Source organism: Anoplopoma fimbria, chromosome 7, assembly GCF_027596085.1.
Source record: "Anoplopoma fimbria isolate UVic2021 breed Golden Eagle Sablefish chromosome 7, Afim_UVic_2022, whole genome shotgun sequence".
Lineage (NCBI taxonomy): Eukaryota > Metazoa > Chordata > Actinopteri > Perciformes > Anoplopomatidae > Anoplopoma > Anoplopoma fimbria.
In genome coordinates this window covers 15,044,418-15,068,246 of record NC_072455.1, presented here as the reverse complement: position 1 = coordinate 15,068,246, position 23,829 = coordinate 15,044,418, and the positions used below count along the sequence as shown (strand labels likewise).

General features: G+C 41.6%; 1 protein-coding gene and 2 non-coding genes across 5 annotated transcripts in view; 1 reads left to right on the top strand and 2 right to left on the bottom strand.

Moving 5' to 3' along the window:
- Window positions 1-10,523: 10,523 nt before the first annotated feature.
- trnaa-cgc (transfer RNA alanine (anticodon CGC)) lies at window positions 10,524-10,596 on the bottom strand. Its single transcript has one exon. It is a non-coding gene; the product is annotated as a tRNA-Ala (tRNA).
- Window positions 10,597-11,169: 573 nt separating this feature from the next.
- The window catches only part of sema4f (sema domain, immunoglobulin domain (Ig), transmembrane domain (TM) and short cytoplasmic domain, (semaphorin) 4F), a 50,682-nt gene continuing 38,022 nt past the window's right edge, over window positions 11,170-23,829 (top strand). Inside the window, exons 1-2 of one of the 3 annotated variants that reach the window (XM_054600888.1) lie at window positions 11,170-11,218; window positions 16,056-16,666. In XM_054600888.1, coding sequence (XP_054456863.1) covers window positions 16,573-16,666 — 94 coding nt within the window. In that variant the 5' untranslated portion in view covers window positions 11,170-11,218; window positions 16,056-16,572. Of the gene's footprint in view, window positions 11,219-15,852; window positions 16,667-23,829 lie in introns of those variants that run through there. The other 2 variants (XM_054600886.1, XM_054600885.1) reach the window with 2 other exon arrangements.
- On the bottom strand, window positions 11,657-11,728 carry trnaa-cgc (transfer RNA alanine (anticodon CGC)). Its single transcript has one exon. It is a non-coding gene; the product is annotated as a tRNA-Ala (tRNA).

The following is a 23,829-nucleotide window of genomic DNA, read 5'->3' as shown; positions in this document are numbered from 1 at the left end:
TTCTCCCTTTTGTGTTTTCAGTTCCCATTTTTACTTTAAAAAATATGTTACTGTAAAACAGACAATATTAGAATAAGAGAGAATAATATAAAATAATTTCATGTTATGTCCCTCTTACTCCCCCTCTTCCCACTTTAGACAACATCTTTTTGTACAATTATAAAATGTAAGCCTAATTGATTTCTATAATTCTGGGATTATGGCACGATTAAACAACTTTAAGTATACATTTGATGAGTCGCTAAACCAGATGAGACAGAAGAAGCTTAATTTTCTCTACATTTTGCATTTTACATTTGAGCTACTTTGCTGACGCTCTGACCCGGAGCATTTTGCAGTTGCTGCAGCACAGAAAGCTTGAAATTCTTGTACCACAATCAGTCGCTGTTATGAAAAGATGAAGGTCCAGGGCAAGAGATTAGATTCGAACTTTGCTGTGCATCTGAAGAAATTCAATTATCTTCTGCCAAACAAATTTATAGAAAATAGAGAAATGCTGAGCACAGATATAGGATTTACATGTAATGTGTTTTAGGGGGTTGGTATAAGAGAGTAATTTCATTCTGGGGAGAATAATCTGAACTGGGGAAAAAAGATTCATTTATTTACATTCATTTATTTATTTATCCTTTTGTCCTCTCTTTCCTTTTTTATCCAATTCCCTCCACTCTTTTCGTTATCACTCCATTTTTCTTCCTCTCTGTTTCTCTCTTTTTCTTCATTGATTCAGACTCCATCTCTTCTCTCCCAACCTCTCTCTATCATCTCTCTGTATCCCATTCTCTTTTCCCTCTCCAGTTTTCTCCTGGAGCAACAGTATGTATACATCCGGTTGCCATGGCAACCAGAGAAGGCCACATGAGCGGGTGGATGAACAAAGACCCAGAGACCCTCATCCACATAGAGAGGGAGAGAGAATGATAGAGAGAGGGAGGAAGAAAGAGAGAAAGAGAAGGAAAATCAGATTTCATTTTTAGGCGAGGGGGTTTGGTGTGTGTGTGTGGGTGTGTGTGTGTGGAAAATGAGGAGGTGGAGGAAGAGGGAGAGGGGGAGGGGGGTGATAGCGTAGGTGAGGTGAGTTCATAAATGAAATATATATATATAGAGAGAGAGAGAGGGAGAGAGAGAGAGGGAGGGGGAAGGGAGATGTGGTTAACATAGCTAAAAAAAAGGAGGGAGGTTTTTGTGTATAAAGAAGAAAAGCCTAAAAAATGCAACAGTTCATAATATACAGAAGCTGCTGTCACCACTGTGGCCAATGGTGGTGTCTCAGAATAAGAGATCATTTCAGAATCACTTTGAGGTGCAGAAGATTAAATGCCACTCTATAATGAGTCATTTTGAGGCCAATTTGTGTAAAGAGATAGCTGTTTTTAGAAATATTTATGAAGAATTTCACTGCGTGTTATTTATAATTATGCGCTGCTGCTTCCTGGCTCCATAATATTAATACAGTATGTAAAATTAGTAATATACCAGCCATGTGTTTAGCGTGTAATATACAGTAAACCAGTGATGGAGGGAACGATACTGACAGCAGTCTGTGATAGTTGAACCCTCAATGTTTCTTTGAGACATGAGCATGTTTAACACTGTGAGGGCCTAGAGAGCAGTGTTGCCCAACCTGGGGGTTCGAACCCTCCAACAAGTCGTAAGATAAAACAGATGATGGGTGATGAGATGACAAAGAAGTTGGGAAATAGGAAGAAAAACATAAAGTTAATTTATTTTTCTTATAAAATCGTACTCTGTAAATAATAGGTGATTGTAGTCACCGTGATGTCACCCATTGGTTTTTCGACTGCGGTTTTAAAACCTTTAGTTTGGCAATTTGGCCGTTGATATCTTGTTTTTTGTAACCAGAAGGGACACGAGAGGCACAACCAAATGCTGAAGAATAATTTTTCAGGTTATGATGATGTTACAATTAACTTTCATGAACCGAAAACACACTTTGAAAAAAACCTTTATACACTGTATACTTACATTTATTACATTACTTTGATGTTTGGTTGATGTGTTTTTATAGAATATGAAATTATATATAATTATCCATAGAATAAATCCCTGCTTTAATAAGCAACACTAAGGCTTTTTCCAACTGCGGATGTAAAGAAAGCAACTAAACGTCTCTTGTAACTCCTTTAATCAGCATCCTCAGCTGCGTTGCTTTGCTGGTAATTATGTTGCCCTTGTTCATTCTGATTAAGGCAGCGGCGCAGACATTCATATAGTCTCTCATATTAAGCTGTAACCTAGTAATAATTACAGGGGAAAAAAATACACTTGGGAAAAAGTCAAGTTGATTTCCACTTCAAGCATTCCTCTCATTTTCTTTGCTCTTTTTCATTAGCAGTTTCTTTTTCCCCAACTAGTTTAGTAGAATTAGGATTCTTTCATGAAAAAGGTGCAGCAACAACTAAAATCATGAAATCTTCACCTTCAGGGTTTAATTTTTATTTATTTAAATGATGACCCAAAACATTCACCTTTGAAGTCTATGATTAACAGTTGAGCTCGTGGCAAATGTGCTCCTGTTTGACTAAGTAAACATATGATCCTTTGCAGAATATACAGATAGACCCTTCAGGCACTGGTGGGGAAAACCATATTCAATTATCCTGCCTATTAAAATGTGTCAGGTGTGTGTGTGTGTGTGTGTGTGTGTGTGTGTGTGTGTGTGTGTGTGTGTGTGTGTGTGTGTGTGTGTTAGCTGAAACAGGACAGCCTTATGCAAATATAATTGCACCAATTAATCCACAGAGGGGGCACAGAGGGGTTTCGGGTGGAAAGACTGGCAGCAGTAGCGTGCGAGTGGGTTAGTGTGTGTGCCAGTGGGTGTGCTGGTTACAGAGCTGGTTCGCCAGTGTGTGCGTGTGTACATAAGTCAATGTGCACATGTGTGGGTGTTCTGGGAACACTGTTCTTCGCACCCTCCTCTCCATCCCCCACCAACACCCCCATCCCCCAAAGCCTGCTTCCCTGTCTGTCTGTCTTCAGAGAGTTGAAGGAGCTCAAAGCTGAGACTCCATGTGTGGAGGAGAGATGGAGGAAGGGATGAGGACACGGAGAAAAATGGCAGCAGGAATACAGGAGGGTGTGTAGACGGAAAAGAGACTGAATGGGTGAGCTCAGGAGAAAATCAGTTGCCACACACAAAATTGGAGAGATAATGAACAGTATCATTAATAAAATGACTCTGCCCAGATTACACTTATCAGGTCAGACAGGGTCTAGTTTTACTGACGCGGGTCAATATATGTCGTATACCAGAGTGGATCTGAGCTCACACAGTATAAGCTCTGATCACACCAAATGTCATCCCAGCAGTGGGATAAATATTTAAGTAAGATTTAATACTGTAAATACCTTTTGTACAGGCTTCTTTTACACACATCGCTCTCTCGCTAATAACAGTAAAAGCTTTTTTTATCATTTTTGTCTTAAGAAAAGTTCCAGACTAAATGTCAATGTGATGGACACAGCCAAGAAAGGGAATGACCGGTTAAACTGATGTAATATTTCTTGACATTCACTGGAGATTTTTCTGCATCTTCCCCCCTGAACATATCTGTATTCACTAGTTTTTGCCCAAGAGGTAACACCAGCAACCACGTCTGTCAGGTTGAATTTACCCCCAAGGAACTACCTGTTCATACACTCAGAAGAAAAACGACAGAATTGACCCTGACATTGTCTAAGAAATCTCTTCAGTCTTGTTCTCCAGGGAGATAAAGTGTCATCACAATGCAGCAATGGCTATATATTGTATCACAAACATTGTTGCCAAGCTTTCATCTCTGTGTATTTCCAGAATACAGTGACACCATCATACACTTCAGCACTTGACTGCACTTTACACAGTTGACAGTATCGGAAGCAACTCAATAAAGTGCTGGCAGCTTTTAAAACCAAGAAGATTATATGGTCTTGTGATCACTGTGAACAGTTAGCTGAGACACAACAGACATCTATTTGTGGAGTGCTACTCTATTAAAAGCCTGTAGCAGATTTTTGGAGGCAGCAGGTTATTGAAGAGCACAAACTGCAGTCACATTACATTACATTACAGTCATTTAGCAGACGCTTTTATCCAAAGCGACTTACAGTCAGTAGTATATTACATATCATTCACCCATTCACACACTGATGACAGGCTACCATGCAAGGTGCCACCATCAGACTCTAACTAACATTCATGCAACATCCAGTCCACACCGATGGCAAGCCTTCAGGAGCAACTTGGGGTTAAGTGTCTTGCCCAAGGACACATCGACTGCCGAAGCCGGGTATCGAACCACCGATCCTCTGATTGGAGAACTACCTTGCTCTCCACTACGCCACAGCCGCCCACAGTCACATGTTGGTGATGTGCATTTTAGCTGGTAGTTGGTGCTAAACACAATCCCTTATATCATAACCATCTTTCTGTGTCGCTGCATTTATGCCTTTTGTTAGAAAGATGTGATACAGAATCGAAATCCAGCCAATTCAAATTTATTTTATTTCACCAGTCAGCTGACAATTTTGCGGAGAAGCTGAATGTTTATTGAACTGCTGAAATCCTACAATACACATGATTCTCTGAGAGCTTCTTGGCAGGAACAGAATGAGCAAATATTCCACTGTATATTGCTAGTGTTCCATGCAGCATATCTGTATATTGTACATGCAAAGTTCAAAATCAATAAGAATAGAAGTCTACGGCCATGCTAGCATCACTGTGAGGCTGTATTTATATGAATAACCATAGACTGTATGTAAGAAGTGTACATAGGTACCGTGACGTCACCTATTAGTTTGTAAACTATGTTTTTGAAACCTCAAGTTTTTAGGCTTGTGCGTTCTTGGTTAACATGCTTATTAACTGTAATAATAACATGTACTGTATAGGCTACCACAGTATAGAGTGTTAACATGCTAACATTTGCTCAATAGTGCTAAACGCAAAGTACAGCCACAGTGACTGAATGTGATTAGTCTTGCAGGTGTTTGGTCATACAACAATATATTGGACAATTTGAAACTGACTTGATGATGGCGCTGGATGCAAAGGAATCAGCAGTGTTTTCACAATTCCTCCTCTGGAGACCACGAATGTCAATATATAACGGCAATACATGAAATATATTTGAGATATTTAAGTTTGGACCAAAATTGTGGACATACCAGCAGATATTATATATTAATATTCCCTCTAATCTGGTACAGTATTTAAAGAACGTATGATTTATTTGCTGTACCCACTTTGCCTTATCCATTTTAAGCTCCCAAACAAACTCCAGGTCCTCTCCTCTCCTCTCCTGCTAATCAGTCAGCAGATGTTTGGGAGGCTCAAACGCCACTCTCTTCCTCCTCCCTCCTGTCCTCCTGTCACTCCTTCTCTACCTTTTTAATTACCTCTGAGTTTCTTTTTTCTATCCCCTATGTCGCAAAAGCTTAAACTGAAGGAGCTGTTGTCAAGTGAGCAGACGCCCAGCTTGATTCATCCCTCGCTCCTTCCCTCCCCAAACCTGCTCTCTCTCCTGATGGAATTTATTAATTCATATTCATGTGCTGATTATTGAAGCATGTCTTTTATTAATAGACATGATGTTAGTGTGTTTTCAGCGTACCATTTCATTTTTCACCCATCCAGCATTTCTCCTTTCTCATGTCCCTTACAACCAGCCATGGACCAAATCATCCGCTATTTCTGCTCCACCCCCACTCCTTGCCCTCTCCTTCAACCTCTCCTTCTACCTCTCCCCTCAGTCTCAACCCCCTTTCTTTACCTCCGTTATTTCATCTCGACCCTCCGTTTTTTCGTTTGCTTAAGGAAGGAGGACTTACAGGAACAAAAGAGAGAATGATGGAGAAAAAAGCAGATGCTTTAATTAAAGAATATAATGAAATGACATTACATAAAAAATGTGCTACATATTACTTAATCAGTCCACCCTGTATCTGGTGAATGAAAATATTATTTTCTTTGAAATAGCTGCTGGCATTGGATATTTTACATTGATTCACTTGGTTAAAAGTGCAAGGATTTATGGTGAATGTTTTTGTGAAAGGCACCCTTGAACATTGTGCATGTTGCAATATTGTGTGACCCAAAGGAAAGCATGGAGGTGTTTAACACTATTGTGGCTGCGTAGTGGAGATGCTGGGGATTGACCCCAGGATGTCATACATGCAAAGCATGCATTTTACTACTGAGCTACATCCCCTTACATCAAAATCTTTAGTTGTATAATTAAAGCTTTTTAAAGAGGGAGGAGAAAGCAATATCATCACCTTTCTGAGCTGCTTAAGTCGATTGTTTAGATTTTTCACATTTATTCAAATTGGAGGAAGTGCAATGCTACAACAGATTTTTTTTTGGGTGAATGCTGTTATATAAAGCAGCTTTGAAAAGTTTGTATCTCAGTATTGGACAAGGTTTCACAATTTGGAAGGATTGGTTCTTTGCACAACACCAAGTTAGATAAGAAGTGGACATGCAGGGGTTGAACCAAGGACTTCATCCATGCTTTTTGTAGAACATGCAGTGTTTAATAATATAACATTTAGTTGAAGAAGCAGAATTATTCAATTTTTTCTATGTTTTGGTTATGACAGATTCAACACTACATTAAATTATGATCCGCCATATTGCTTTGTCTATTGTCCTTTTCAAAAACTGTTAATTAAAGGTGCTTGGTGGAGTGTTTTTGGGACTACTAGTGGACAAAACCCCACAGTCCCCACCTTTAACTTTCAGGTACATTCCTGTGTCTTTTAAGTCTCTTACTGTACACCCTTATCTACTTTACAGCCTTCAACTCATTGAATAGTATAATCCACAAGGGTTTTGTGTTTTTCCTGTTTTAATGAATAATTAAGTAAGCACATAACATAATTAAAGCATATTTTGCTGCAAAAACATGGTTATTCTTAAATCATTAATTAGTGTAAATACACGTTATGAGACACAATATGTTGCAACATATGCACATTATGTTACAATAGTTGGGTCTCTTTTTAAAAATACATTTAATACAGTCAAAGTAGCTTACATGTTATAGTAAATAGGACAAGGAACAGTCTCACTCAAACAGCTGTAGGAGCCTACTTACACTTTCTGTCTCTTGTGTATTTATGCCCTGTTTATGTTAAACAAGACACACTTCATTCTTCATTATTCCCTCATCTGTGGGTGTAATTAATATTTACGGCAGTGGCACCATTCTGACATATAGTCTTCATCATGTCAGACTGAGGGTTATTATATCTGCAGACAGCCACACGTATGCACAGGGAATCATTCAATCAGTGATCTATAGTGCAGTATAATAAACCTCTGAATCAACTGAATGAAATGATCTGTTTCTGCCATATAATTATAATCTCTTACCCTTTCAAGACTGCCTGCTGTGTAATTACTCCAAAGCGATCTGACTGCGATGTAGATTTTTTTTTCTGTAAATGCGTGTGCAAGGCTTATAATGTAGTCGTCTTTCTTCTCACTATACTACTATACGACAAAGGTTGACAGAACGCTGGGTCTTGGTATCACATTCAGGACTCCAGTTCAGCCAGAGCTTTCTTTCCCCCTCAAACAATCAATGCTTTCACACTGAAAGACCTTGAACATTTTCAGCGAAACAAACTCTAGCCTCTGAAATGGGAATATTCCACATCTGCCCGGGCCCACATTGCAGCTCAGTGATAAAGCAAACAGAGGGAATCGGAGCCAGAGTCAAACGCTGTGGTAGTGTGCGCTGTAAAGGGTTTAAATCTCTCTGCTATCAGCCGCCCACAGCAGCAGGAACTTTGCTTACAAGCAAAGTTTCTGCAATAAAATAAATTTACTGTGAAATCTGTGATGTAGTGATGAAGTGATGTAACTCATTCCTCCCCTACAATTGACATTTATTCTTACTGTAAAACATGTAGACCTTTTTCACTGCTAATGATGCCCTGTGCACCCACCCACCACACCTCTTTTCAATGACTAAGACCCTTCTTTTCCAGCTGGGTCAAAACATGTTGTCAAGAACAGCTTAACACGCGGCAGACCTTTGTTATCCTTTCAGGGGTCAGATTTTATCCTCAAGAAACAAATGACCCCAATCGCCTCTACAAATCTACAAGTAAACAGCTTGTCGCCTACCATCCTCAGCTCAACCAGACTAATAAAACACACGCACATACACACACTGCTATTACGGGTTGAAAATTCACCATGTGTGGATGATTGATACCCTACACATCATCTGAACATCACATTTTTCTTTGTTCTAATGCAAGCGCAGTGCTGCAAATTATGAGATAAAAATTTCCTTGAAGACTACCTTTTTATGTATTTGGAGTCAACGCTGAAATCCAACTGAGTCACTCGTTCCTACCGGTTCTTGGACGGCACGTAAAGCACCTGTGGAATAGATGATCCACTTTGTGAGCAGCTGCAAACCTGAATTTAAACATAGCATAAACTGGTGTTTAAATTCTCTTCCTCTTCCTCTGCACCCCCACATTCACAATCCTGTTTTTCTGATTTATACGGTGCCGATCACAGAGGTCTCTCCCCCCCCAGTCTTGTATTAATGTCACAGTGAGCCGAGGAGCTTCACTTTGTACCAAGCACTTGTTTCTTCAATTAGATCTCGGCGGGGCGGAGGGGTACAATGGCGTACTTGCCCGAGGCTCTCTCCTACTCTCTCCCTCTCCACACAGCTATAGTGGGTTAACAGGATTAAGGGGACATTTGCATTGGGACGGGTGGAACGCTGAGTATGTTGGCAGTGACTCCATCATGGTATGTAGTCAGATATCGTTGGGGGAGCTCAACGTGTATCGTATTTAGGTCAGATTTGAAATTGCATACACTATCAAAAACACAAATAGAACCAGAGGATGTAAAGGACTGAAATAACAGACAGACAGACAGACAGACAGATAGATAGATAGATAGATAGATAGATAGATAGATAGATCCCAGTCACAGACAGTGTTTAAAAGGGTGATACGGAGGCGGTGTCGGGGGTTGTGCATCTTGACGTTGTATGTTGATCTAAGAAACTGAGTCTGGATCATAAGGGAGTCGATGTTGGCATAATCTACTTAATCTGATTGAGGACAGCGTCGTCTTCACGGGCTCAATAATTGATAGCACCATCTGCTGTGGAATCAATCTACCAGAATCCCACACATAAGGAGTAAGGTTAAAGCATGCTGGGTAATTACATTTAACCTTTATTTGCCGTAAGGAGACTGATACTGAATAATTAAATTAAACATTTCATCATTGTCGCAGCAAGATGAATGGGCAGGACGTTCTCTGGGCTTGCGGTTGTGTCTGCTGCAAGTCTAGCTTCGAGAATCTCTGCATTACATGATTGGACTTAGCGGTATTCAATTAAAGTGACCAGACATTACTGAATAGCAGAACGTGGGTCTTACGAAGCACTTCTTGGTTCTTCGAAGGAGGAGGTTAATGATTATGTTTCAGCTCACACTGAAGAATGTCTACACCACCGACGTCTAATTATAGCTGAAACAATCTCTTTAATTAGATAGGGCTCTTTAATAGAACATGTGTGAGTTTGTGTGCATTCATGTGTGTGTTTGCTGTCTGGGTTGTGCTTGTGTATGACATGTAAATAATTGATTGGTCAGCATTCTTTGAACATCTTTAATTCAGTGCACAGGGATGGATAGCACACACAGTTCTCCCCCATGACGGCGTGAAAAGAGCGGCTGCAAACATGTGCTCATTTTTGACTGATCAAAAACGCTGAAAACATGCACAACATACTGCATGTGATGATATGAGATGGTTTGGTTGCCTCTGCCGAGCATTGTGTTGCAACACCTCAGCAGGTGCAGCTGAAGCTACATGAGAAGCCGCTCAACATGTATCCATGTTTCTTGGGAGCATCGGTCATGTTGTGTTCATGTCACGTTGGAAAGAACAGGTTGACAGATTAATGCAAATTGGGAACGTTTGATTTTTACCTATGAATTTAAAGAAACTAGATGGCAGATAGGAGAGATTTTCTGGCCTTTTATAATTACGTTAAATCCAATATGACATGTGTGACTTACCTGTAATACAGCCAGGGGAAAAAAGCTAAATGAAGAAAACAATCACTGCGTTGCCGAGATTAGCCTTCTCTGTATGGATCAAGGTAAAAAACAGAAATTATGTCATATTAGCATTGAGGAAAAGATGCTTAAGGAAATGACCTGTAAGGACAAATGAGAGGATGGGGAAAGGAGATGAACATAGATGATGAGCGAAGTTCAGGATCAATGACATCACACAAAACTCTCCAGTTTAATATTACTGTACCAAAGCTTATCTATGAAAAACATTCAGTTGGAGGACAACCAAACTTGGTGAAGGTCTTTCCATCCAAAACAAAATGTCTTTCTGAAAAAGAATGTCCTTGCAGCAGTAGCTGAAATGGACCTTTCAAAGTCATTCACCATACTTGTAATGGTTGATTGGTAGGAAGAACTTATGCTCCCTAATTTATTTCATTGCAGTTAAGTTGTGGAGATGTTGGGGATTGAACCCAAAAACCTTATACATGCGAAGTACACGCTCTACCACTGAGCTACATCCCCTCTGGAAGGTAGGATGTGTTGGTCAACAAAATGTAAGTCTTGAACACAGAAGACTGCTGTGGATTTTCTGTCTATTTTAATAAGCTTGGCATCATGATAAAGGTAACACTTGTGATATTTCTTCAATGGCGTTTATGTATATTGGGTCGGACTTAATGAAGAGCATAAATGAAAGATTTAGTTTCCTCCTAAAAAAAAGCAAATATTCCTTTGAAATGATTCAGTTGCAGCTCAAAACCTTCAGCAAACCATAACACAACATATCATCTGAACATTACCTGTGCACCAACCTCTGCTAATAAAGTGAAGCAGAACAAAGTTAGAGAGGTTTTACAGGCATGTTAAGGTGGAATGTTCAAATTGGCCATTTGGGTTCATTTGGGTACCATCTGTGTCATTTGAAATGTCCTTATGTTACTGTAAAACTCCGTTACTTACTTTAATTTAATTTAAATGTCAATTTAGGTGCCACCATTGATTGAGGAGGGCTGACTGCGAATGCTCCTCCATGCCTTGGAAAAGAATACAGACGGCTGGAATCAACTAAAAATGATCCAGTCATTGGAGAAGCCGTTGGCAACGTTGATATGCCCCCGAAAACAACATTGAAAAAACAGCAAAGGTAAGACGCAATTTATGGTTATGGCTGTATAAGTGAAGTTTATTTGATATACTCTCCATAAGTTTTGCTTGTAGAACAAAGATTCCTACCATTAGAGTCTGTGGAGTCTCAGCTTTCATAATGACGTCATTTGTTCTTTTAGCTTTCAGTAAAATGCTGGCACTACTATGTGTCCTTTTATTTATTGAGCTCCTTGGTGTTGGAATTGTGTTTTTGTTTAGTCATGAGCATTCAGCCAAGCTTCTTCCCGTTGTCTAGGGATGCTGTATGTTTAAACATTTCCCTATCTGGTTTTTGTTACAATGTGACTGCAGCTGACACTGGAATTCAACACTGTCATTGTTTGTTTTTATTCACCTCTGGATGGAGTGCAAAGCTTTAACAAACATTTAGCTCGCTTATCAAAGGATATCATCACCATCCTCCATAGATAAGTAGTGGAGATGCTGGGGATTGAACCCAGGACCTCATACATGCGAAGCACGCGCTCTACCACTGAGCTACATCCCCCACTGTTATATACTGTGTTCTAATAGCCATAATTCACAGAAGGCGGGGAGATGGTCTCAGTGTCTTCACCTGTCTGAGCAGGAGGAGTTGAATCCAGTAAAATATGATTCAGTGATTCTATCTTATATCGTTCACTATATCAACCTTCTAGTGGCAGGTAAATATGTCTATGTATCTTAAGTAACCTCGACAAAAATACCCACATTCATGGATCATTTGGGTTGGACAAAACTAATCAAAAGTTTTAACTTGTGTGTTAATCCAAATCTACAAGCTTACCTGGGCTCAGTAAAACAAATCAGAGCCGCTGCCTGAATCCATTCCATCTCCACCCCTCAATAAAACAGCAGAATCCATTGTCCGGGGATTAGCGGAACAGGTTTTTGGGCAGTTTCTTCCATTTCCTCCTCAGCAGAGGTGAGGGCTGGGGGGTAAATCAGTTGGCAATCAGCCAGCTGCGATACAAACACCATGCAGTGAATGTCACACAGGGGGTGGGTATTGACCCCACGCTTGCCCTGTCAGTTTTTTTTTTTGTCAGACATTCTGGGTGAAATGCTCACATATTGAACAGGGTTCCTGCTCTACGATTTAATGTGGAGCCTTCGACTGACACATTTAGACAGAGAGAGGGAGGGAAAAATGTGGACGGAAGCAGTCGTAAAGGAAAAAGGGACATGGAGGGGAGAGAGGTGAACGGGAGCATGCATGGGTGAGAGAGATAGGGAGACAGAAAGGCACTTTATGTTGGGTTTAATTAGGGAAATGAAAGCTCTTAACTAAATGAGTGTTTTTTTGTGTGTGAGAGTGCATGTGGCCCCTCTGCTCCTCGGGGCAGAAATCCCCTGACTTTTATGACCCCCCTTTCTCTCCCTCTCTCTCTCTCTCTCTCTCTCACACACACACACACACACACACACACACACACACACACACACACACACACACACACACACACACACACACACACACACACACACACACAAGCTGTTACCGAATAAGTGGGAGAACAGAAATAAAAGCCATGCATTCATTCATTACTTATCTAGTTGATAGATCAGTCACGCATTTTATAGATTGTATGCTACTTCACAAAAAAACCCAATACTTTCATTTTTTTTTTTTAGCAAAGTCCCCCTCTCTGCTCTGATGTACATGGACAAGGTCAATGTCAAATGCGTGTGTGTGTGTGTGTTTGTGTGTGTGTGATCAAGAAGCAGCTGCTCAGGGATTCTGAGCCATATAATTGCATTTGCTGGAGGTGGTGGCTCGTTCGTCTCTCTCCATCTCTTTCCTCTGTCAGATTTTCTTTTCTGTCACCCCCATCTCCCACAACAATTCCCCAATTTCAACCAGTGATCCCCAACCATCATAGGTTGTATGCTACATTAGTCACACACAAACACACACGTACAGTACAAAACCTTTGGCCTAACCCAGTGTCTGGCTGCATGCATGTGCTCAAAATATATATGTGCACGCATGCTTTGCTAACATGCACACACATGCTGTACAATCAGAAAGACACATTTACTTGTGACAATGCATGGGCAGGCATGCACTCTGACACACAGATTAACAGAAGGAGTGCAGGGTCACACATTGCAGCTCCCTTATGTTGGGGTTTAAATATTAATGTGCGGGGACAGATAAGCAACCATGGAAATCCCTTTAAAACCATACTCCTCCCTGGTTGGTGCTTCTGGTTAATTTATGCCAATCTGTATGCCCAGTATATGCAGATTTTGTGTTTCGGTTTGAACCAGAGTGGTTCAAAGGCTTGAATCAATCTGACTCTGTCTATGCATCCGGCTTTGTCTTTGTGTCTGCTTATCATGCCACCTGATTTACTGATATCTGGAAGACGACTTCACGTTGAATACCATGCTTTTTTCGATGCATTGTGTTGCATATTTAATTAGCACTTGCTTCACCTGTCCAGCAGGGAGCATCAGTTAAACTTAAGTTCCGCTCAGAGGAGTTGGATGGATCCTGAATCAAAGGTCAACACCCTTGATTCAGGATCTTCTCCCAGATACAATGCAGTCAGTCTTAAGAGAACCTGACATTGATAAATCTACTAGCCACCCAAAAGTCATGGGTGAAGGCACGGTGGGGCTTTCCCCAGTGCCCTCATCTCCAACCGCCGCTATACTGATGAAGACATTCATTGTGATCCTTAGTGATGTGGAGTCATTCAAAAGGCACTGGCCGCGTAGAGATGAGACGCGCACAGTGTGAGCTTAATCGGGCTCGATTAGAGACGGCGCCGCTCACTTCTTAGCTCCATTTGGCTTTTTCTTTATCACCACTCCCTTACCTCTGACCCCTGTGCTCCTCCTCCTTCCCCCTCCTCGTCAACCAAATCCTTTAATCCGTGCTCCTCTGTGACCCCTCCCTTTTGTCCCAGAGTCGGGGTACATGTCTGCACCCCCGCCCCGTGAAATTGGCCAGTCAGCACTGCCAGCCGTCCTGCTCTCCTCCTTAGAGAAAGAGAGATTTAAAGGGAAGCTGAGCGTTTCATTGCCGTTATGGCTGCTTCATACATTTATCAAAATGTATTCGAATTACAACACAAGCTTGAGCAATTTCTAAACTATGGAGGTTACTGTTTTACAAATAACTGTGTGTCATCACCACCTTAAATCTCATTGCGTTATATTTTTGAAGTACTGAAGAAATAAATGTCAAGACAAATGAATAGCACATGGCAGAACAAAGCCTCTCTGTGGATTATTAGTGTGGTTTAGGCCTGCAGACCATTGACCTCACATCTTCTGTTTAATCATCTTTACTTTAGAGGCTCCGCCCCCTATGATGTCAGATGACTGACATGTGGATTAAGGAAAGCCAGACCACAGGAGCAGAGTTAAAAGGAGAGAAGCTTATTTAAAGGGATATGTCCAGTGGTTAATGATTGAGTAATGCTCTCCCGTACTTTTCATTCATAATGTCTGGTAGAAAATTGGCTAACAGAGGGATTCAATAGTAAATTTTTACTAAAAAAACCTTTACCGCCTCACATAGAGTTTCTGAATTGATTCCAATTATAGTCTTGAGGAAAGCATCCGATCAGACTGTCAATGATTGGTCCTATTCAGAATTAAGGGAATGAATCAAAATCTGATCTTCATTTTTAACACAAACTCATAATATCAGCCAAACCTTTTTTGATAATGATCTCTTTAGTTTTTTAAGAGAGTTGTGAGTTAGACTATGAGAGAGACATGTTATAGATAAAACACAAGTACAGTATATGAGTATGTACAAGGGGCATTTACTGGCCTTACATCAGCTTGGCTACTATATCACTTCAGCAGAATGTTGAGATATTCCTCGAACTAGTGTGAAAAAATATAACCTAGGACCTAGGGCGGCTGTGGCGTAGTGGAGAGCAAGGTAGTTCTCCAATCAGAGGATCGGTGGTTGATGGCTTCAGCAGTCGATGTGTCCTTGGGCAAGACACTAACCCCAACTGGATGTGAATGAATGTTAGTTAGAGTCTGATGGTGGCACCTTGCATGGTAGCCTGTCATCAGTGTGTGAATGGGTGAATGATATGTAATATACTACTGATTGTAAGTCGCTTTGGATAAAAGCGTCTGCTAAATGACAAAATAACCAGTAACCCACTAGATGAGTTGTGTCTGAGAAGCTACAAAAGTATTTGGATCAACAAAAAAAAAGGAATTTGTCTACATCCTAGCTTGTTTTCAACAAATCCCATTCTAAATAGGCAAATCTCAGTTTAAATTCGGTAGAGAAAGTGTTGCATGCGTCCTCCAGGTTTAAGGACTTCTGAAATGACAGGTTTCACTTTAACCACGACAGGCTTTCATCTCATTGTATGACAGGGCAGGCAGCTCCATAATAGGATAATAGTCCAGTGGACACAGTGAGACCTATAATCACTGCCTGACCCCACCGCAGGTTATTTCCCACACAAGAAAAAATGAATCTATAATTCTAAAGAACCTAAAAAATAAAATAAAAAATAAAATCCTGCTAACTCAGAAGTTTGATATTACTCAGCTGTAGGTCAGCACCTGTCGGCCGTGACGTCATCCTCTCACCTGTTGTGTACCCTCGCGCTGCCTTTTCCGGAGGGCGGGGCGCGAGACGCTTTGGCTCGCGCTCAGTCAGCTCTCCTCGAGCGTCGTAGCAGCTCACATCCTCCTGCCGGTCACTCACTCACCAGCCCTCCTTCATCACCGTGCACCAGCTCCTTAACGTGATTTTCTTGCTTTATTTTTTTTACACAGATTATTTTAAACACAATACGAGCGGAGTTTTTATTTTTTATTTTATTTTTTTGTCTCTCTACCAGCGGGACGAGCTCGGCGACACCGGGGCACAGAGCGAGGATTCAGCCGATTATAACCCGGGACTCTGGACATTATTCCTGCACTTTGGATTACTTTGACGCACAGTTGTGACTGGAATACACCACAAATAGAACTACAACAGCGTGTTCATCGCTTTTCCTAAGTAGATAATACAACCATGAGCGGATGCATGCATTAATAAGCGCTTTGTGCAGATTTTCGCTTCGAGAAAAGCGGTTACCTGTAGCAGAATAGCAGAATAAAACATTGTATTAAGCCTTTAATTTTATTTTTAAATAACCCCAAACTTACCAAATATATTTTCTTGGACCGAGTTCTGCACCTTTTGTTTTTTTTATTGAATTCGGAGAAACCTGCGAAGCCCGGACCAGGACCAGGATCAGGATCAGGATCAGGACCAGGATGCATCGCAGCTGAAACCACAAGCCCGGGACTTTGGTGTTGAAATCCGACCGGACGGACCTCTGCTCCATCCTGGACCAGGACAGGAGCCGAATCATGAAGAGTCCCCGCGGTGCCATGTTGGTCCTGCTCGCCACGCTGTGCCTGCTCTCCGTGGACACCTGGGCAGCGGCTCTGGGCGGGCCGGGAGGTGAGTGGAAAACAAACACTCACGAGAGCGACATTAGCGATGATCCCAGTTGAAGTGATATATATTTTTTTTTTTTAAAAAGCAAAAAAAATGCTAATGAAAAGGTGTTTCAGCCGGCTTCATCATCACAGCATGATGATGGTGATGATAACACACATCAAAACAATAACAAGCTGGTGCAGCATTTGCAACTTCAGCACAGTTTTGCAGTACATCCTCTTGTCGTTCAACCATTATGCAAACCGAAACAAGATAAGATAATCCTTTATTGGACATTTACAGGAGGATAGTGCAAAACAAGAGACATGGTAAATAAAATAAAAAATAAAAACACAAGATCAAAATAAGTATTATAAATAAGCAAATGAGCAATAAAAACAGTAAGAACAGTAGAGATCCACAGTGAAAATATATATATATAGAGACAGAAATGATTATAAATGTTGTATTGCACAGTGTATTAGTGTCATGTGGTCTGCTGGGAGCAGAGCTGGCTGTGCAGCCTGACAGCAGCAGGAGATATCCATATCTCTAAATCTGATGTTTGATTAGCTTTGAAGTGTGTTTTGCACAAAACTTAATACAACCCAAAGTTAAACCTGGATGTGTCCAGTGCCACGCAGTCGACCTGTGCCAAAGGGCTGCCTTCCGCCTTTATGGTGTCTTGATAAATGGTGATGCCGGCGAGGAAAGCAGGTGCCAGACACGTCCTGCTTAACGCCAACAACAAGTGCACAGACTGGGCAGATTCATCCAGACACGTAGCTGCTCTCAACTTAAAGGGACAGTTCAGACAAATGCATGTGGGGAATTTGTCTTTTCATTTCATTCTCATCCAGAGAAGGCAGAGGTCAGGATCAGTGGCTCTGTAAGCTGGCAGTGATTCAGCATCTTGCTCAGGGATATTTCAGCAAGACTGGGGCGCAGGGTCTTTAGAAATGTTCAAACTGCGAGTCTCCAAAAGGACGTCTCGTATTTTTTTGGGGGGGAAAAGTGTAGTTGTATGCATCACATAGAAAGAGAACCAGACACATATTCAGATGGCTATAAGTCACAGTGAATAGAAGACAAGCCCAGCTCTCTAACAAGCTCCCCCTTTGTGTCGGGGTCAGCAGCACAGACTCTGCAGCCTTCCTGTTTTCTGGAAACTGGCTGACAGTTAAAATGAAAAACATTAAAACGAGGGGAGACATCCATCACAACAAGATGATAAGAACCGTATGTGGCAGAAGTCAGACAGAGCTATTTGTGACCCTTTTTGGAGATCGGATTTCAGCCTGTATGAGTGTGTGTCTATCTCTCCATTTGTCCATGTTTGAATGTATTCTCTTTCTATTTGCAGGGTAATAAATCTATGCTGTTGTTTTTCCCCTCCTGTTTGTTTTTCTTCTTTCATTCCTCTTTCAATTTTATCCGCCTGATTATTTGCTCTGGGTCTTTTCTTTCTCTCCCTCCACCATGTGATGGTGTTTACACCCAGATGCAGCGAGGAGGAAAAGATTTAGAGCTTGCGTCACTGTGTGTCCATTGACCATTAGCCTGCACTCCAGTCACCTGACTATCTTAATGGGGCTTTGCTCCACAGCTGCACTCTGCAGCAGAGCTTTAACCCCTTTGTATTTCTCGAACCTGTGATTGATCTACAGCTACATTTTTTTTTTTTACTTCAGACAGCCTTCATTCAGTCTCATTTGCTGAATGAATGCAGTGTCTGTAAGTTAGCTGCCTGTCTCTGTGTGTCATTACGCAACCGTGGCCTGTGGCATGTTAGCCCCACAACAAATACAGTTGGGATGAGTGCCAGCGAACAGCAATGACAGGGAGACAGAGAGGGAGACGCTCAGATGTGACACCCCACAGAGCAGCCTTCAGGTTTTCACAAAACTATTGCACTTACAGAAATGCATCAAACATTTGTGTTTCTTGTTGCGTCAGTGTCTTTCTGTTGGAGTGTTTTGCTGCTGTTACATCAGATACCTCAAAGGCTGCCTGCTAGCTGCAGGTGTAGGTGCCATCAACACCAGGGTGTGTGTCCGCGTGTGTTTTACATGCGTGTTATGTTTACTGAAGAGAGACTCTTATGTAAGACAGTGTAGTTGTTATGAGCAACTGGTCAGGTGATGTGTGTTTTTGTCTGTGTGTTTTTAAAGCTTGGTTTGCATGTAATGCAATATTCAAGCGACAACCTGCACAGTGTTGCGAGTGCTGAAGCTAACGTAGCTCCAGAGGAAGTCCTTCTAAAAACCTGTCTACAACCTGGGCCTTCTTATGACATCATCCTCACGGGCCAAACTTGGATACAAAGTTAGCAAAGTCTTGTTTCACGATGCCTTTATCTTTTTAATTCATTTTGGTCCATATTATCCATCCGTCTCGCATCACAAAGATGCCGTATCTGTCGTGCTTGTAAGATGCAATATTGAATGGTTTGGTGGCTAATTAGGCTGATGTGGAATCGTTCCAAATCCTCTGGTGAAGTGTTTGGGGAAAGTCGTAAAACTGCTCGGCTGAAATTACCCGCTGCATAATGAACTTACTATCAGAGTGTTGGCTTTTAGTTTGAATAAATCCCAAACAAGCCTATATCTTTACAATTGTGTTTTTGCAGACAATTAAGCATTTGGCCCAGCAATCGCAAAACCTATTCATTAAATCTATACATTTTAGTTATGTTCATTTTAAAATATAAGAGTGCTATAATATATTCTATAACGTCCATAGAAATGGAAATAATGAATAAATTGCGCTGTTTACTGCTTACATTTATGTGTGTGTGTGTGTCTGGTGTGACGGAATCAGCTCCAGTCAGTTTCACGGGTCTAGCAGCCGTTTTTTTTAATGCTCCTCACATGAAACTCATTAGGGTGTCGGCACACAGGGGAGGGCCTGGCTCCCAGCGGTGCACCCACCGCATGGATCAGGGTCCATTTGCAGTGAGGGAGAGAGGGGCTACGTCTAATTTGATTAGCTTGGTTACTCGGAAACTATGCAGGTATATAAGCATGATGTCCCATATGAGGCCACCCAGTGTCCATCCACTGTGGCCCGCTCACCAAAAACTATACTTTTTCTTTGTTTGTAGTCAACAGGAGCTTAAACTGAATCTCACTCCAGTAACTTTCAGTGATAGAAGACTTATTGTAGTTTTCTGTTATTGTGCCAACATTTGCACTTGGCTAACGGTGAACTATGTGTGGGTGGATGGGAGTCCAATCTAACAAAGACTAAACAAAGCAGGCTGCAGAATACAGTCATCGCCTACATTTCACTACACATTGTTGTGAGTCAGGTGGGGCTGGAGGCTCTGTGTGTCTGTGGTCTGGTCTGTGCTTGTCATGCATTTTAATGCCAGGTAATACTGTTGCTGCACACTTCATACTCTTTGCCAAACAAGGAAGCGTCCGACTCTGATGATAAGGGATGAATTTGAAGTCAGCTGAATTTTCTTGGTTGCTCATCTACTGGTTCTACCTTTTTGTCTTGACACATTTGTTATACCCCTGCTCCTCCACTATAACATGGTCGATCATTTAGCGTTGAAGAACTGATTATGGGCCTTGTTTCAATCAGAGAGCAACTTATGTTTCATGTTTAATCCAAATTTCACGCAGTCAAGCCTCTGAACTCTGCTAGTTTATCATCAAACATGGACACATGATGTTGCCTTTGTGCATTAGATATGAGGTGAGGGCTGATGGTCAGGCCTGTGATGTGCACAATCCTCGTCCCTGCGCACTTTCATATCAGAGAAACGCTGTGGGGATTGGACAGGAAGAGTGAAACCACTAAGCTGTCTGAACCGGGCTTTAGTCTGTGAGAATACATGTGGACTACAGTAGATTATGTGTTTGGTTTGAGGCTGCATTGTTGTCTCCCACCAAGGAATACGGAGTGGTTATCCAAAGACATAGATAATTTCCCTCTTTCTCTTCTCATCCCTGCATCCCATTCTCTCTCTCCCTCTCTTTAAGTGTAGTTGATAGGACCTGGTGGAGTTAAGTGGTACCATGGGAATGTAGAAACACTTGGAGGGAATGCTTTTGGCGCTTCCTTCAGTTTTGTCTGATAAGCTGGTTCTTTTTGCTGGCTGTAGACTGAGTGCATAACGGAAAGCATGGTTTAAAGTGGTTTAAAAGTTCCCACCATAGCTGTGTGGTTAGTCCTTGACCCAAAACGTAGCTTCTCTCTGTCTTTCGCTACACCTCAACATTTCATTTTTCAGTTTGATGTCTGGTGATTTATCTTGCTTTTCATTCCTCTGTTTTCTTCTAGTCTTCGTTGATCTTTTAAAATCCACATTTTTCTTTTTGTCTCTGACCTTTTGGCTCGGAGAAAAAGAGACTAAGCTAATACCAAAGCTAAACCTAAATCTCAGCCTTAGCTAAAGCCTCCAAAAAATCAAGGGCGCAGCATGTGTTTTTGTCAAGTTATACTTTCAAGAAAAGAGTGATTTTTATTACCGCATGGTTAGTAAGATAAACTTTGTAAAAAGTTTTTAAAGTTGGCAAAATATGAGAAATATTTAGCCAAAGGGAGGACATTTAATTGACCTGAAACCCAAATGAGTTAAACATGAAGGAGAGGAATGGAGGAAGTGAATGAAAGAAGTATGAGAGGAGTAAATTCTGAGCTGTCATCGGCCTCCTACAGAAAATATTAATTCACTCTCTCTTTCTTTACGTTCGTCAGCAAAGTTCATTAGCTTCTCATACGCTTTCACTGATAATGCGCTCTCTATGAAGCCCCAACATTGTCTCTGATTGTGAGAGCGACATCAGGGCAGCACACGTACATAGCTGTTCATGCACTCTCCCACGTTGTTTGTGAATGGTCAGCCCACACACGCACTCCTGTGACTGGAGCCTGTCAGAGTAAAGGTCCCACCGAGTCAGATGCCAAAGGCCACGCACACTCACACATGCACACACACGCACACACACACACACAGTCCTAATTCTACAACTCTTGTTCTGATACGTCCATCACCACTTAGTATGACCGCTGTGAACAGTCCTAACACAAGGCACTCAGAGGTTCAACGACATGGTAGGATGTTGTTGGTGGGTTGGTGGAATTCTTCCTCATTCATTCCCTCCTCCTTCCTGCCTCGTTCTCACTCCCTCGCTCATGAAAATCTTGTGAAATGCACCGTCATGACGTGAAATACAGCTTTCTTAAGCGGTATCTGGAGTTGGTAAGTCTTGAGAGTGCGTGTAGGTGAGCGTTAGTGTGTCTGGCATTAAGTGGGTATTACCCACAGAGGGCTTTAGGAGAAATGATTGCAGGGCACGGCTCAAGCATATATCATCGACTCATTGGGATTCACTCCTGCTCTCAGCCCTCATCTCCTTCCTCTCTCGCCCTCTGTTGCGTGAAAAAACCCATCTGATAGAAAGCAGGTTGAAACCAATTATAATGCACCGAGAACGCTTTTCAGCATTTAGAAACGGAGGGTACACTTAAGCTTAAGAGGTTTTTTTTATGTTTTTTATTTCATTTCAAGTTAAAGTGAGCTCTTTTTTATGTGTTTTAATCAAACCTGGACAGTCCCAGAGGCATTATTAATTAAAAATCTTCCCTTCTTGTGATGAGATCTGGAGTGAGTTAGAGGACTTTTTCCCATCTTAGAAACTGTTCAATATTGCTGACTGTTTCCTGGGACCATCGTCAATCATATAAATCAGTATTGATTTTATTGTTCACCAACTCAAGGTGAAGTAAAGGAGAACGGGAAGGGGCAGACAAAAGACACTGACTAGTTAATGATCGTGGAACACGGTTGAATTTTGATGTTGTGGTGTAATGACCCAAAAAAAAAAACAGAGCGCTGATAATGAAAAATAAAACCGATCTGATAAGCTTTGGAAAATTAAACTAATAGTAATTGATTAAGATGAAACACAGAAAGAAAGTGTTAATTGATCCGTCTCACTTCCAGGACAAAACCAACCAGACAGGGAGGAGGTGATGGGTGTTGCAAGGTTTTAAGGCAAGGTCAGAGGTCACACAGGGTCCCCTTGTCACTGACCGCATCCACTTAACCTGTTAGCTTTTTCAAGGTCACACACACAGGTCACACACACACACACACACACACACACACACACACACACACACACACACACACACACACACACACACACACACACACACACACACACACACACACACACTCTGAGACGCTCCTCAGAGAGTTGCTAGCTGTTTGCTCAGACTGATTGGAAGTCTAGTAGTCATCAATCGATTGGCCTGTCAATCCATCTGTGTGTCTGTCTGCTGCCTTTCTGTGTATCGGGATGCATGTATGTGTGTGTGTCTTCAGGGCCATTAATGGAAAGACTGAAATGTGAAGGCACGCTCCCTCCATCTACCTCTCTTTAGGTCCGTTTCACCTTTTGTTATGAGACCTTACATTCTTAATACAGATATATGGGTTTATTGACATTGCAGGGTGATTTGTTGACATTTAAGGCAAATACAGCAAGTGTGTGTGTGTTGCTCTTTGTGCAGGATCTTGCAGCATTAAAGGGAGGGGAAGGAAGAAAAACACACACACACACACACACACACACACACACACACACACACACACACACACACACACACACACACACACACACACACACACTGCTCTCTTTTTCTCTCCCCTCTCGTGAGTAGAATACTATACTTCCTTTGCCGCTTTCCTCCTGGACACACACACTAACAAACACACACTTACCAAGCTCCTTTTCGGACATTGAGCTCCACACCTCAGCTTTCTCTCTGCCTGCAGCAGACCCAAACAAATACAAAGCTACATGAGCCGTATTGTTGTTGTCACGGTGTTTGTGTCAGAAGAGGATGTTTAAAAGCTGGAAACCTCATTTTTGGATGAAACTCTTCACAACAGCTCTGCACTGGCAGCAGTGAGCAGAAGTCAGCTTATTTCAGATTCATGCTTGTTGGCATTTTTTACTCTCATTGACAGTTGGGAGCTGGAAGAAGCCACCGTGTGCAGAATGCTGAGTTCGAGTGCAGGGTAAATGACTTGTAAATTCCAATTTTACTGCTTTCTTTACATCAGTGATATTTCTGCTTCCGTGCAAACTCACCTAAAGTGTTTCATCCTGCAGAATATTAATCCCTATGCACAAAAGTAATAATTTCAGTATATTATCAGT